Raw genomic sequence first — 15,368 nt, forward strand, 5'->3', positions numbered from 1 at the left:
ACTTCTGATCCTGAATGCATTGACAGGGAGGTTTTGGTCACTTTTCTGTGTGCCTGGGTGTTGTGACTCATTTTTAAGAGATGGAAGCTAATGTGCTTATAGCCAGAATATAACATTTTTTTTCTTAGAGATAGGCAGATATAGTTCAGAAAACTTTCATGGGCAAACTCAAATTTTCCTGCCTGGAGCTGATATTGTCTGCCTGTAGGTTGAGTTCATCTCTTTTGGCTTAGTACAAAACATTTGGTGAAAACTGAGCATCCAACTTTTCAGGAAACCAAGGCAGATAGATAATTCGTTTACAAAATTGTAGCCAGTCAAATAGTTATCTTAGATAAGTATAGTTGATAGACAGTTTATTATTATGTTGTACTGGCCCGAGCATAGAAAGTCAACACCAAGATAAAAGTATGCCAAATTGCAGGGTCTTCATTGCCAGCGTCCATGGAGGACTCGCGTCTCTCCAACCCGTGGCCCCGAAAGGAGGGTGTCAAGACCTTTTATACCCGTAAAACCACCTTGGGAGTGAGGGTGAGGGGCAGGGGTGGGGGTGAGGGGCTTCAGATGTTCTGAGGGCTAGTGGATTCTGTAAATCACCTCCTGGGCAGAGATGAGGGTGAGGGGCTCCGGACATTCCAGTGGATTCCTGGGCGAAGATGAGGGTGAGGGGCTCCGGACATTCCGAGGGCCAGGGGACTTTGGACATTCTGATTGTTACTTAAGTGGTTCACAAAAGTCAAAGATTAGCATTTGTTTACACATTGTCTGGGTAGGTTGGAAATTACAGTCCTTAATTACTTATTACAAGTCACAGGGGCCAAGATGGCATGGGTTTGGACTGCTTGCCTGTCACATTTGGGTTACAGAGAGCAGCTTCAACAGAAAGCCAAGGTATGGTTGAGGTATGCAGTTATATGGGGCTTTTACCATGTCACAATTAGAGGTAAATGTTATGAAATATAATGGTTTATTCAAATAATCTGGAAAAATGTCAGCCTTGAAAATGTTAACCTTAAAAAAACATAAAGGCCACTGGGTGCGGTGGCTCACGCCTATAATCCCAACACTTTGGGAGGCTGAGACGGGAGTATCTCTGGAGGCCAGAGGTTGGAGACCCCATCTCTATTAAAAATAATCATAAGGGCCGGGCGCGGTGGCTCAAGCCTGTAATCCCAGCACTTTGGGAGGCCGAGGCGGGTGGATCACGAGGTCAAGAGATCCAGACCATCCTGGTCAACATTGTGAAACCCCGTCTCTACTAATACAAAAAAATTAGCTGGGCATGGTGGCGCGTGCCTGTAATCCCAGCTACTCAGGAGGCTGAGGCAGGAGAATTGCCTGAACCCGGGAGGCGGAGGTTGCGGTGAGCCGAGATCGCGCCATTGCACTCCAGCCTGGGTAACGAGAGCGAAACTCCGTCTCAAAAAAAAAAAAAAAAAAAAAAATCATGTGGTTGAATCTGCTGTTTTGGTGCTTTGTCAGCTGAAACTCAACAGTACATTCAGAGGCTCATATATATTTGTTCCACTTGATTTAAGAAGTTTGACTCTTCATTTTATTTTATTTTATTTTTTATTTATTTATTTTTTTTTTTGAGATGGAGTTTCGCTCTTGTTACCCAGGCTGGAGTGCGATGGCGCGATCTCGGCTCACCGCAACCTCCGCCTCCTGGGTTCAGGCAATTCTCCTGCCTCAGCCTCCCGAGTAGCTGGGATTATAGGCACGTGCGACCATGCCCAGCTAATTTTTTGTATTAGTAGAGACGGGGTTTCACCATGTTGACCAGGATGGTCTCGATCTCTTGACCTTGTGATCCACCCGCCTCGGCCTCCCAAAGTGCTGGGATTACAGGCTTGACTCTTCATTTTATTATGACAATGACAAGCTCTAAAAATGCTACGTGATTTTCTTAAAGCTACTTAACTGTAACAGAAGAGAATTTTAGGTACTTTCTTACCACTTTTAATTTCATACTGGCTTTTAGAACTGTAGTAAGAAAATTATAAAAAAGAAAAAAGATAGAATGAATACAGCACTGTTTTGATTAATTCATGATACTTTTAGTGTTATTTTCTCACCAGCAACTTTTAAAAGAATATATCCATCTCAAAAAAAAAAAAGAATATAAATAATCCCTGATTTATAACTTAGTGCAAGTTTTTGGTATAAACCTTGGTCTAAAGCCGTGTTTCAATAGTTGATGTTATGTGTACCTTTTTTTCATCTGCAGTTTTTGTGCACTACTGCCTCTGCAAGGAACACTTTACTTGAATCTCACAAAATATTTTCCAATATAAAAATCACTACAAAAATATGTACCAGTTTTTTTAATAGTGATTTCTGTGAATTTATGTCTAAACCTAATGACATTATTTCAAAAAATTACAACTATGATATTGCATCCATAATTACTAAATTATCTAAAGAGCATCTAGGTTTATTAGATGAAAAAATAAATTGCATTAAGTCTGCATAAATACACAATACAAAAAAGTCACAAATTCAACCACCAAAACTGTAACTTTTATTTGCCAATAGATATTTTAATAAACAGCTTACTCCATCTGTAAGACCCTGATAATGCCTCTTAGGAAATCATAGAAAAATAAAATACAATAATTAGTAATTTGTACGTTGTACAAAAATCTTATTATGTTGCTCAGCAGGTAGTTTGCTAAACACCATATTCTTTCAGCAAATAGATGACATATGTTATGCAATTCACCACAAACAACCCCTCATGTTGAGAGCTGAGCATTCTATAACACTATTAACTTGTAAGCATGCCAGCACATGAAAATTTACATGGGACATTATAATATTATAGTAGATTTTGTAAGATAAAAATAGTACCACCTTCAAATAAGTCTGGACTACTTCACTGCTATAGTAAAGCAGATAATAGGTAGGATTGCAGTTCAATTGTTAACACCTTTTTACTTTGTTTATCGCTCTACCGTATCGTGATTACAACCAGAAAAGAGAACATAGGCTGTGTCAGGAACCTGAGTGGAAGGCATATGTTGAAGCTATAAATGGTGATAGAATACCAAAGAGAAACATGTAAAACAGTGCTATACTTCCTTATTCTTATAGATGAATCTTTTTCCCCTTTTGTAAGAGCAGATGGGTACAGTGCTAAATCCTTCATTTATAATAAATAGCTTCATGACAACTTACAAAGATGCTTTAAAAATCATATTTGTACTTATAGGAAGGAAAAATATTTTTAGCTGTCCTTTTTTGTTAGTCAAATATAGCTCTAAGAGGGATTAAATATCTCAATCTAAACAGATGTTATTGAGGCATTTTATATAAATACACTAGTTTTCATACACTTCAGGATTTGTGCTACAAAGATTTTATAACATTTTGAGTGCACTGCAATTGTTGATATCGTCTACCATTTAAAATTTGATGTGGCCATTTAAATATTTAAAGTGTTTAATCAAATACATTTTATATGTACATGTATATCTTTATATTTTTGGCTATGCTAGAACAGCAAAAAATGGAGAGCAATCTCATTCCATTATTCACAATCTAATTTCACATCAAATCCAACTAATAATGAATCTTTAAATTCTGACATATTGAATTACATACAACCTGGAGATATATATATACACCCACATATATGTGTGTATATGTATATAGTATACATAAATATATACATATATACATATATATCTTTCTCTCCAGAAATAAAGCCGCAAACACAATTAAAAGATCACGTCTTTTCTGTAGGATAGAGAGGAGCACAATGAAAAACCAACTATATTGCCCAGGTGTTTTCTAAATGACAGAAGGTATTGATGTTTTCCATATGAAAACAAAATAATTTTTACTAAAAGGTTAGTTCCTGTTTGTCTTTTATTTTAAAATTTATATGGGACCTCAATCCCCTCCCAAATAGTGTTGAAAAGAGTGACAGGTTGATTAAACAATATACATCTTTCAGGATTAAACTAATTTTAATTTTGATAGGCTTTGAATTATAACAATAGCTACAAAATGTTTCTACCTTTTAATCTGTAATAGATGAAAGTAAAGAAAATAAGTCTTTATGGTATTGAGAAGTTCTCAATCTCTCCATTATGGAAAGAAGGACTCTTCTGAGAGTCCTGGAAACCACGGAATTCAAAGTTTCGGGTCTCCCAATAAGATGTCTCAAAAATATTTAATAAAGATGCCTTTAAAATATTTCATCAAATATATATTCACTTTCCTAGTATCCAGCTACTTACATATGTCTCTTTCGACCTGCACACCCTTCCCATCCTCCATATGACTTTTATCTCATTCTTGATTAAAAAAAAGAAGAAAAAAAAACTTATGTAGTGACATCCTTCCCTTTCTACCACAAATATACCAACCTGTCTGTACGTCACACACACTGCCTTCCCTTTCATTGGAGTTCTATATTCCTGCACCTATCAAAAAGGAACCCCCCTACTTATGCTCTGAATCGCAACTCCTCTATCTCTCAATGCCTTTGTTACAATTATCATATCTCTTGCATAATCAGTTTTCCCATCTGACAAGCCATTTTCATTAGTCAAGTCATTTTTAAGGATGCTGTAGCATCCTTAAAAAACAATTCCTTGACTTCCGTTCTCCAGCTATTATCCCATTTCTAAACTTTTTTTTTTTTTTTTAAATTAAAGATGGGGTTTCACCATGATGGCCAGGCTGGTCTTGAACTCCTGACTTCAGGTGATCCACCCACCTTGGCCTCCCAAAGTGCTAGGATTACAGGCGTGAGCCACTGCGCCCGGCCTATCCCATTTCTCTTGATCCCTTTACATCAAAGCTTTCGGAGAGGTTTTTATAGATCCTGACTTCACTTTCTTCACTTACAGCTCTTCTTAATCCATGTCAGTTAGGATTTGACTCTACTGTTTCATAGCGATTGTCCTTGCCAAGGTCATCGACAGTTTGCATGTTGTGAAATCCCATGGACATTTCTTTGTTCTAATCTTGACTTCTTAAAAGGTATTTAATTCAGATGAGCAACTGCATTTCCTTTTTCTCTAGCTTACTTTATACTCCATTTCTTCTGTTTAATTCTAATTACCTGCTTAACTATTAAACATTGGAATACCGCTGAGTGCGATCCTAGGCCTACCTCTACGGGCTTCTCCTAGGTGATTTCCAAACTTTAAAAACCGTGTATATACTGACGCCTTCCAAATCTTGAAGTAGTGAATCCACCACGTTTTTGCTTGAATTACTGACCCTATCTCCTTTTTGCCTCTCTTTGCCTCATCTCAATGTACCAAGAACACTGTTCTCTACTCTCTAACACCCCAAATTTTCACTCATTAACTATTTTCCTCTGCTTGTAATTTGATTCATTAAATGTTCCCTCTGCTTGTAATGCTCTTCCTCCAAATCTTCTCATGGATGTTTCCTTCATGCTTTTCAGATATCAGTTTAAATGCTGTGTCCTTAATTTCCTCTACCACTTAAAGGAGCCACAGTCATGCTATGCCACATTTTAAATGATCAGCACAGCACATCACTATTTCTTCATTGTGTGTCTTTGCCACTAGAAGGTCAATTCCATGAGACAGGGACTTTGCTTGTCTTGGTCACCATATATCCTCAGGGCTTAAAACCAGACAGTGATACATGGTTGTGTTCAATAAACAGTTGAATGGAGTGAATGGATTTACAGATAAATATATTTTTAGGCCGGGCGCGGTGGCTCAAGCCTGTAATCCCAGCACTTTGGGAGGCCGAGGCGGGTGGATCACGAGGTCGAGAGATCGAGACCATCCTGGTCAGCATGGTGAAACCCTGTCTCTACTAACACAAAAAAATTAGCTGGGCACGGTGGCGCGTGCCTGTAATCCCAGCTACTCAGGAGGCTGAGGCAGGAGAATTGCCTGAACCCAGGAAGCGGAGGTTGCGGTGAGCCGAGATCGCGCCATTGCACTCCAGCCTGGGTAACAAGAGCGAGACTCCGTCTCAAAAAAAAAAAATATATATATATATATATATTTTTAAAGTAAATCAGTATGTCATTTTTAATATATATATTATAAAATTTAGGATTTATACAATTTTGGACCAGTAAATAGACATGATCTCCTCTAATTTGTTCTTGCCGTGGTTCTATTTGTTACACAGTTTAAAGAGAGTAACACTAAACTTTGACCGATGTTTTTAGTTGTTATATAATAGATACCTTATTACTGCATTTAATGGTACAGTGATCAAGGTTGTAAGGTGAAGAAAAGGAGTATTTTGTTTTCTCAAAGGTTTTTGGAAATGCTGAAGAAAATAAGCAAATTATGTGTAAATGGAGTGGCTTTTCCCTTGTGTTTGAAGCATCGTATTTGGTAAAATTTTAAAAACTGAATAAGCAGTAAGTAGTGATAATTAATTATAAAAAATATACGTTCTTTTTTTGAATTTATAACATCCCATGGAGGATTTTCATTTTGTATTTCCTTTCATGGGAAAACACCTTCTCTAGCAAAATTTAGGGTATATCGGACTAATATTAAATAAAAGAAGAATAAGTTCAAAAAGAATAACTTCTAGCCACTGTGCTATAACACTTGGTTTCAACTTCTTTGAGAGTTAGAAACTTACAAGCATTATGAGACTGAACTGAAATATAAAAAATGCGGTGGCTCTTTTTTAAAATACTTAAAACTATTGGAAAGAGAAGGCAGTCTTCTTGAAAGAATATAAACATTTAAAGATCAAAATATATTATATCGCATAAAATTAATATGTAAGTACTATATTTTTAAGCATTTAAGAGTATGTATACAATTAATACAGCTGCTTAAAATAAGGATAAATTGATGCTAAAAGATGCTTTCAAGTAAGTTCCTTTTTTATACATCTTATAGATACTATTTTTACATTTAATAATGGCAGGAAAAATCTCTTTATTATCCATGAGATAATTTATTAACATGTCTAAAGTGCTATGACAGTCCAATATTCAATGTATTATTGTTTGCTTGAATTTTTGGCAAATTATTTGATTATATACATTTGGAAAACAAAGGATTAATAATATGGAAATGTTATGAATTTTGATGACTTGTTCTATTACAAAACATTTTGAAAATAAACTTTTTCCTATTTTGATATTTTGATGAGATTTCTTTCTAATTTTATATATGAATACATATTTTAACACCTATTAGTGTACTGATTTATATTAGAGATTCCCATCCTTGAAATGAACTTTAGTTTCAAAATTATCAGTAAGAATACTATGACATAATTTTTATTCATTCTTTTCTAACAGTTTTTAAAATGAGGTAAGTAACAATTTTAAAACAAATTCCTCTTTGTACTGTATTACCATTTAGTGTTTTCCTTAATTTTAGTGGAACTTAGTTTGTTGCCAAGTTCTGCATTCTTGTTTTGCCTCTGATTTTTCAAAAAATGAGGTTACTATGGCAGGTATACCATAATTAACATTTCAGGAAACACAGACTGTTAAAAATTCTTCCTTCAAAATTCAAAATTAAACTGTTGAAGTTCTCACTGTAGACAAAATTAAAAGTAAGTATAATTTATGTAAAATGTCCCAAAGATGTTTATATCCCATATATATTCAAGTTTTTTCAGTGTCACAATCCAAGGTCAAATGTGATTAACAAAATGAATAATAATGTGTCCAAAATCAATAACATACAGTAATCTTTTCCATCAAGTGTTACTCATGTCCATATTTGTGAACACTGCTCAGGTACTGTGTCCTGCTCGCCCTGAAAAATGCTCCCATTTCACATTTTGATTTTTTTTAATCTAAGAGTCCTAAAAATCATAAAATTTTTTCAAAGCTACATTTTGTTTGGTAAAAACAAAATGAGAGTTTTGCATAGTATGAATATATTAGTACAGTTTTCTTCGAAGACATATCTGGCATGGGAAGAAAGAGTACATTAAAATAAATTCCAAACTTCAATGACAAACATATATACATTAAAACTTACTTTCCATGCAGTGCAGCAATTTTAAAAAGCCCCAATGATTGTTTATTAACTGTATACAATATTCAGCATTTTCTTAAAGATACTATGAGGATATTGCAGTAATAGCCCTAGATAATATACCAATGAATATTTAAACAGTTAAATTTAACAATGCACACATCAGTCACATTGACAGAAAAAAATAGCTTGTTCAGTTACAAATCTGTTAGCAAATTATTGGCCATTGATTTTTGTTATGGAACTTCTAAAGACTACAATTTTGAGCCGACTTATTTTAAAGACAAAAACAAGGTGATAATAAATAAAGCATGCACAGTTAAAGAAAAACTTCTTCATGACTTTAGTAATTATATTACTGGGTAGATGAGAATTCTAAAGATAGCAAAAGTTGCTACTTTGAAAAATCAGCTAATATTAAGAATTGTATTATGGCTTCTCTGATTAAGTGAATGAAGATGTAAATGAAAATTTAATAAAAGCGATTTCTATCTAAATGCATACAGTTCATCCCACAAATTACTAAATGTAGAAAAGAGATTTTTAATTATAAAAATAGTGGAAGAGGAAATATTAAATAAGGTAAAGATCTTAAAAGTGTGGTGTTTGCTCATCTTTACAAATTAACATTCTTCTCCCTATAATGATTTTGAAAAATTAAATGATATTGAGTCTTTATAGAACACAGACAAATTAAGACTGTTCTAAGGTTGACCTACAAATGTGGAACAACTTGTAGAGAAATGTTTACATCAATTTGCTTCTTGTGTAAGCTCATATTTAACTCAGAAACAAAGATATCTATCCTCAGTTACTAATACCTAAATACACAAATTGGATGGAATACATGGAAAATGATTCTCGTATCCTTGGAGTTCTCTCTATAACAATGTATTATTTTGGGATAAAGATAGTTCTCATTTCAATGATGGATAATGAGATAGAGACTCTGCTGATAACTAGGAATCCTGAATTAGAATTGTCTTCCTTTTATTATTTTGTAGAATACTCTATCTATAGTTATATCTCAGTTGTTCTGATTTGTTGAGATGATAACTTTTTTTTTTTTTTTGAGACAGAGTTTCGCTCTTGTTACCCAGGCTGGAGTGCAATGGCACAATCTTGGCTCACTGCAACCTCCGCCTCCTGGGTTCAGGCAATTCTCCTGCCTCAGCCTCCCGAGTAGCTGGGACTACAGGCACGCACCACCATGCCCAGCTAATTTTTGTATTTTTTAGTAGAGACGGGGTTTCACCTTGTTGACCAGGATGGTCTCGATCTACTGACTTCGTGATCCACCTGCCTCGGCCTCCCAAAGTGCTGGGATTATAGGCGTGAGCCACCACCCCTGGCGAGATGATAACTTGTTATCTAACCAAAAATGAGTTTATTATGACAAGTTAAAAATGGCCAGAGGTTACAAATAATGCAGAAAATACAGGTAATAACAGAGTTTTACTTTAGGGAAGATTTTCACTAATTCTGATATTTTTCTAACTTACAACTCCTGAGAAGATTGTGTTGTTAATTTATACTTTATTTTAATCAAATGTAGAAGCCACATCTTTTTTTAACATTGAAAAGCTATCTTTCCTCCTCATCTGTCAGGTGATTTTTCTTTGATACCTTTGTTATTCTTAAGAATGAATTAGTTGTGTCTAAGGGTAATGGAATTCTTTGAGACTTTCTCTATAATGAAACTAATCAAAAGTTCTCTTAATGATGTAGAGATTTGGTACTCTGATTAATCAGTGCAAAAATTCAAGCAAGAACCTTTCCATGTTTTGTTTAAAAGGAAACTGCTTTCAATGGGACACTGCAAAAATCACTTGATGTCACTGAGATACACAGACTTCGTAGTTGACAGATTCCTTTTTAAAAGGTAAAGTGTATTCATTTCATAGTGCTTTGCCTTTCTTAGTAATTGAAAAGTTTTCTCTTTTTTTCTCATTTAAAAATGTAATTTGGATTGACACTGGTAAGCTAAAGAAGTTCCAAATATATTCTAAAGTCTCAAAAAAGCAAACGCTAATAAAACAAAAACTCTTTGAATTAAGAGCAGAGAACTCAAATCTTTCCATTAAGATATAAATGTTCTTTTTTAATACATTTTATATAAACTCATTGTCAATTTTGAAGCTAATTTACTACTCAGAAAAAGATGATTTGTTAAAACTACATTTCGATGACTAATACTTTTCTGGATCTTTTAATTCTTTTCCCAAAATATATGTATATTTTGCCACATCTACTTATAACAATAAAAGTTAATTTTTATTCTGAGAAATTTTTGAAACATCTCATCAATACATTTTTTTAAAGTTAACAGTAAGAAAAAGATGGGGTGTTTACTTTTACACAATGTAAGATATGTTTCTATCATTTCACTTAGTAATATGTTATAGTCAGGAGTAATCAGCTATTTCCCTTGTTAAACGGATGGAGTTTGAAAGGATTTTATGCTACCATTGCAGTTCATACTTAACATCATGTTGACCAGAGCCAGTGAATAAGCTTGAACAGGAGATTACTCCAGAATTTCTCTTGAAAAAAAGCTAATTTTTTTTAACAGGAGGCACCTTTGAGGTAGTGAATTCATATACAAACGGATAAGTATGCCACTAGACAATCAAAATCTGTGACTTCTGATAAGGATCAATTCTTAATGAGAAAAACTATTTTAGAGAAACCAGCAGGGATTATGGGGTGTTTGGGAAGAATACTATGAGAATTTTAGGTCCAAAAAATTGCAAATCCAATTCCCACTGGACGAAAGTTCCTATTAATTTCTTTATATTCTATGGAAAGTGCTATCCCCTATTGACATGGCAACCATAGCAAACATAGCAAATAAAGCTCTAAATTCTAATAATGAGAGTTACCTGAAGGCAAGGACAGCACAACCAAACTTATCTTTGTAGTAAAATTTGGTGCATGTAGGAGACATTCCATAGATATTTGTTAAGCTGAACTAGATAAAAATCTGTATTGTCTTTGGGTAACATTGTAAAGATTGAAAAATTTTTGAAAACGTTGCTCATAAGAACCAAAAATTAGGTGACTTCAGTGCCTTGTGTTCTGGTGGAAGAATACCATCAATTTAACCCAGTGTACTCCTCTACCTTTTGGAGTCTTCATATTTAAAAATATTAAAATATCTTGTGATTGAATGTAAAGTAATATGAGTCTCTTCTACTTCACGGAATTGGAGATTGGAAATGTTAAGACGCTCCTACTGAAAGATACTTTGCTTCTAATCTCTTTGATCTATAAAGACAGGGACCAACTGTGAGTTTATAATAACAGATATTGATCTTAAGATACTAATTTTTAAAAATCAACAATAAACTTCCTTAGTTAAAGCAACTGAAAAGGACCATCATCATGATCTATTTCAGAATTACTTTCCAAAGAACTTGATTTCAAGTTAAGGAAAAGCCAGAACCCATATCCTCTGTGAGTGTAAATGTTCTCAATTATGTAACAGAACCCAAAATATTAAAGATTTTGCAACATCTCCCTGCCCCAAGCCTCTTTGAAGGAGATCTACACAATCTTTTTAGATTTGTTGTGCTACCTTTCTTACGCTAATAGGGATAATGTGTGATGTGATAGAAGCCGAGAGAGGAATAAAAAGACAGAATGGGGGAATTAAAAACGGGGCTGAGAAAGTTTTAGAAAATTTAATAAAAGAGGCAAAAAGAAAGAACTAATTCAGTGAAAATTATGAGATGAGGTTTAACTGACTGCCTTGTAGAGCAGAAATTTGGCAGGAGAAGACACCAAAATACATTTTTAGGAAATGTGGTTGGGTGATATGTAAAATAATTCATTCTTCACCATCTCTTCCGAAGACCTTCTTTAGGGCCTTTGTTTTTCAAGGATCAGATTTAGATTTGTTTTCCATTCATGGGCTGAGATAAGTTTTAAAGCTGTTGCTGGAAGGCATTTTTATTCAGGTTATACTTTGATAGATTTTAAAGAATGATGCAGAGTGAAATAAGATGTCTTATTTTGATTATGGAATGTAGAACATTTATCACCAATTATAACTCAGTGCAAAAGTGCTGTAATTCTTGATTCGTGTTAAACCACAAGAATTTTGCAATTTGATTGCTTTTGTGAATGATTTAAATACCTTATCTCTCTCCTTGATTGTACATTGTTTTTATATTTTTTTCCAAATATGACTTATATATTATGAGATAAGGAGTTCACTACAGACTGAAAATTGACCATTTAGAAAATAAAATGAAAATGATTTTTTGACTGTCTGGTTTTAAAATCCAAAACACTCCCTCATTAGCATAGATGAAGACATTTAAAATAAAGTAGGTATATGAGCCTATATGCATATTTTAGGTATCAAAGATTATTCCTGAAGACTTGTGATTCATGGAAATTACTTATTTTCTTTTTATAATTAAGTTTTATGCTTTGCATATTAAACAGATTTAGTTTTATGTAAAATTTTCAAATGAATTTGGCATTTTAACTGTTAATATTCCTGGATATGATAATACTCCTGGGATCATGGAGGTCTATAACTAGTAGGCAGTCAATAAACAGATATATTTTAATGTTTCTGTTTAATCTTGCACACATATTTCAATCTTGCTGTAAACATGATGAAGTTCAAAGTAACATTTAAGATTATCATGCTTACAGTTCTGAAAAATAAAAATGTAATTTAAAAGGAATTTTGAAAGAGACATGACGTGAGAGACAAAGCAAAAAGGTCGTTTTATGATACTATAAAAAGATGCTAGAAAAAGAAAAAAAAGAAGTACAAATTAACCAGATGTAAAACAGGATCATCAGGCATTTTAAAGAAAAAAAATTCTTAACAGAGAACTTTAATCTTGCAATCACTATATGCTCATCCCATAGAAGTGTAAATAATTTAATGGAATTTATTTCAAGGTACACAGATGGTGCTGACAGAGTCCTGTGGAAGACCATGTTATTCTATTCCTTATTTTTCTAAATACCTTTTTTGTATTATAAAAATAAATATGTGATTAATAAATTTAATCTGTTTTACATCTGTTCTTATTTAATATATATTTGAAGATAGGTAAATATGGAAATTTTATGTTTCTTCTAAATGTATCCAGATTTGTGTAAATGGATCAAGCAAACTGCAGATAGTCTATGAGTGATGGACAACCATGCAGGTTGATGGCTGGAAAATGTGGCTAGCTATATCTGGCACACTTACTTAAAAAGTGATGGATTTCCCATCCCCCCTACCTTTTTTGTGTATTATAAGAAATATCTAAAGACTCTTCCTCCTAGCTGTACACATTTGTTTTGAAATGAGAAGGATTAAGCTGTGATAGGCAAAAACCAGGAGCTAAGCCAGCAAAAGAAAATATGCAGAAGGGTCTAGTATAATGGGACAATCAACGAAATCTAAATATAAGAAAAAGTTAGGCTCCTTTATAAAATAAAAATACTGCTATGACCAAAAAACAAGAATTTAGATAGGAATTTGAGAATGTGGGTAGGGCACCATTATCTCTGAGATCCCATAAAAGCTAATTTATTAAATCAACATCCTTAGACAACCTACTCTGTTTTTTTCTTTCAACACATTTTACTTACTCTTCCACCTAAAACAGTAGGCTTTTTTTTAGTTTTATAGGGAGGAGCTGATTTTATAATTTAATTTGTTCATAAGATATAGCACTATTTCCATAAGCTGACTCAGCTTAAATCACTTAAAAATATATTTACCTTTTTTTAAAGCCTCTCAGAAGATTATGACAACACCACACCTTAGCTGTGTTCTCATTTTTATGTAGTTGTATGATGGACCCAGGTTGACACACTATGTTCATGTGTAAGATCTGTTTATATACTCTTTGGAGTAGTCATACTTATTTCTTAGAAGGTTCGGAAAACAGCTCAGCATGTTCATGTAACTTATTTTTGCAAAGAAGACATAAGAATGCTTAAACTTGCAAAATGCACCAATATCAAATGGTCAGCTAGGTGTGTTTATTTTCTTGGGCCACCATGTATCTATCATAAAGTTTTGTTTACATTAAATTAATTAATATTTTTACATTAAATCTAAGGGTATAATCATGTATTTTATTCAAAGCAATTCTACTGAGAATGACTAATTTTCTCAGTGCTTTGATAATTACTTTTGCAAACTTGTGACAATGCACAAAGGGAAAAGTCATGGCTTTATCCCAAGCTTCCCTCTATGAAAACCATTAGATCAATGAAGTCGCTCTTGGTCTTTCCAGGGGCGGTCTTCATAAGGTAGTAGAGAAATATACTACAGTTAGTAAAAAAATAAAAATAAATAAATAAAATTAGACGTGAAAAGCCTTTATACTACCACCTATTATGAAATATGTATGATACTATAAAGTTAATTTTTAAAAAATTGACAAACCCAGCCTCAGAAGATTTAAAAACACAGTAGTTTTTTCTCCCTCCCTAATAACCCCCTTCTCACCATAGTCATACCTCACAAAAATTCATTACATGATATCACTGGTCATTTCTGCAAACAATTCTAATAATATCAGGCACCAACTGTAAAACTATTAAAAAAATAAAGTAACAATACAACCAATAGAGCTGAATATAATTATCTAAAAACCAAATATTTATGTCAGTTTGGAAGCTACTTGATCACAAAACCTGAAAGAAAGGTCAACTAGTTTGTTCTCATCTACCATCACACTCTACATACATCACTAAGGAAGCCCCAACTGGATAAATTCCTTTAGGTTAAGTCCGTGAACACTTCCCATATACTGCTTATACAAAATTACGCATCCATGCTGAGTTATTTACCATTGCGTAGCAATAATCTTCAGTGGACCAGGGTTTTATTTGCAGGTTATTCATAGAGGATTTATGTAGCATGATTTTAAAATTCTGGTTGGAAGCATAAACATAAGTTGTGTGCCTATAGTCTGAACAGAAGACTGCAGTTTGTGAAGTGATGTTTGGAGAATCAGAAGAGAGGGAAGTAGAGAGGATATCGTTCATTTTAGAAATGCTGAGGCACAAAACACAGGTGCTTGTAGTACTTTCATACATGAAATCCCTTTTCCTGTATGTGCATCATGTGTAAACGTAAAGTCTGTATACTGCTGACTATGCGTCTCTGGTGTCCAATGAGTATGACTCCAATTCTTCTAATGTCACTGAGAGATTGAGAGAGTGAGAGAGGGAGAGAGAAAAAGGGAGAGAGAATATGAACATTTAGATCTGATAAGCATGTGAGATAAAATGAATATTTAGATGCATTAAATAAGCACCCTGCCACAGTTGCCAAAAATGGTGTAGCTTACTTGTTAAGCAGAGATCTAAATGAGCAGCAGAAGTTTATTACTTTTTTTCCTTTTCTCTGGATCCACAGAATGCATAATC

General features: G+C 33.8%; 1 protein-coding gene across 3 annotated transcripts in view; it reads right to left on the minus strand.

The window, feature by feature from the left end:
* Positions 1 to 9,128: 9,128 nt before the first annotated feature.
* The window catches only part of EPHA6 (EPH receptor A6), a 991,737-nt gene continuing 985,497 nt past the window's right edge, over positions 9,129 to 15,368 (minus strand). For all 3 annotated transcript variants that reach the window (XM_012474152.2, XM_012474154.2, XM_012474153.2), the window contains one exon: positions 9,129 to 15,142. In XM_012474152.2, the coding sequence (XP_012329575.2) occupies positions 15,028 to 15,142 (115 nt within the window). In that variant the 3' untranslated portion in view covers positions 9,129 to 15,027. The remainder of the gene's footprint in view (positions 15,143 to 15,368) is intronic.

Source organism: Aotus nancymaae, unplaced genomic scaffold (genome assembly GCF_030222135.1).
Source record: "Aotus nancymaae isolate 86718 unplaced genomic scaffold, 86718_ANA_hifiasm-v0.15.2.pri h1tg000022l_1, whole genome shotgun sequence".
Taxonomy (NCBI): domain Eukaryota; kingdom Metazoa; phylum Chordata; class Mammalia; order Primates; family Aotidae; genus Aotus; species Aotus nancymaae.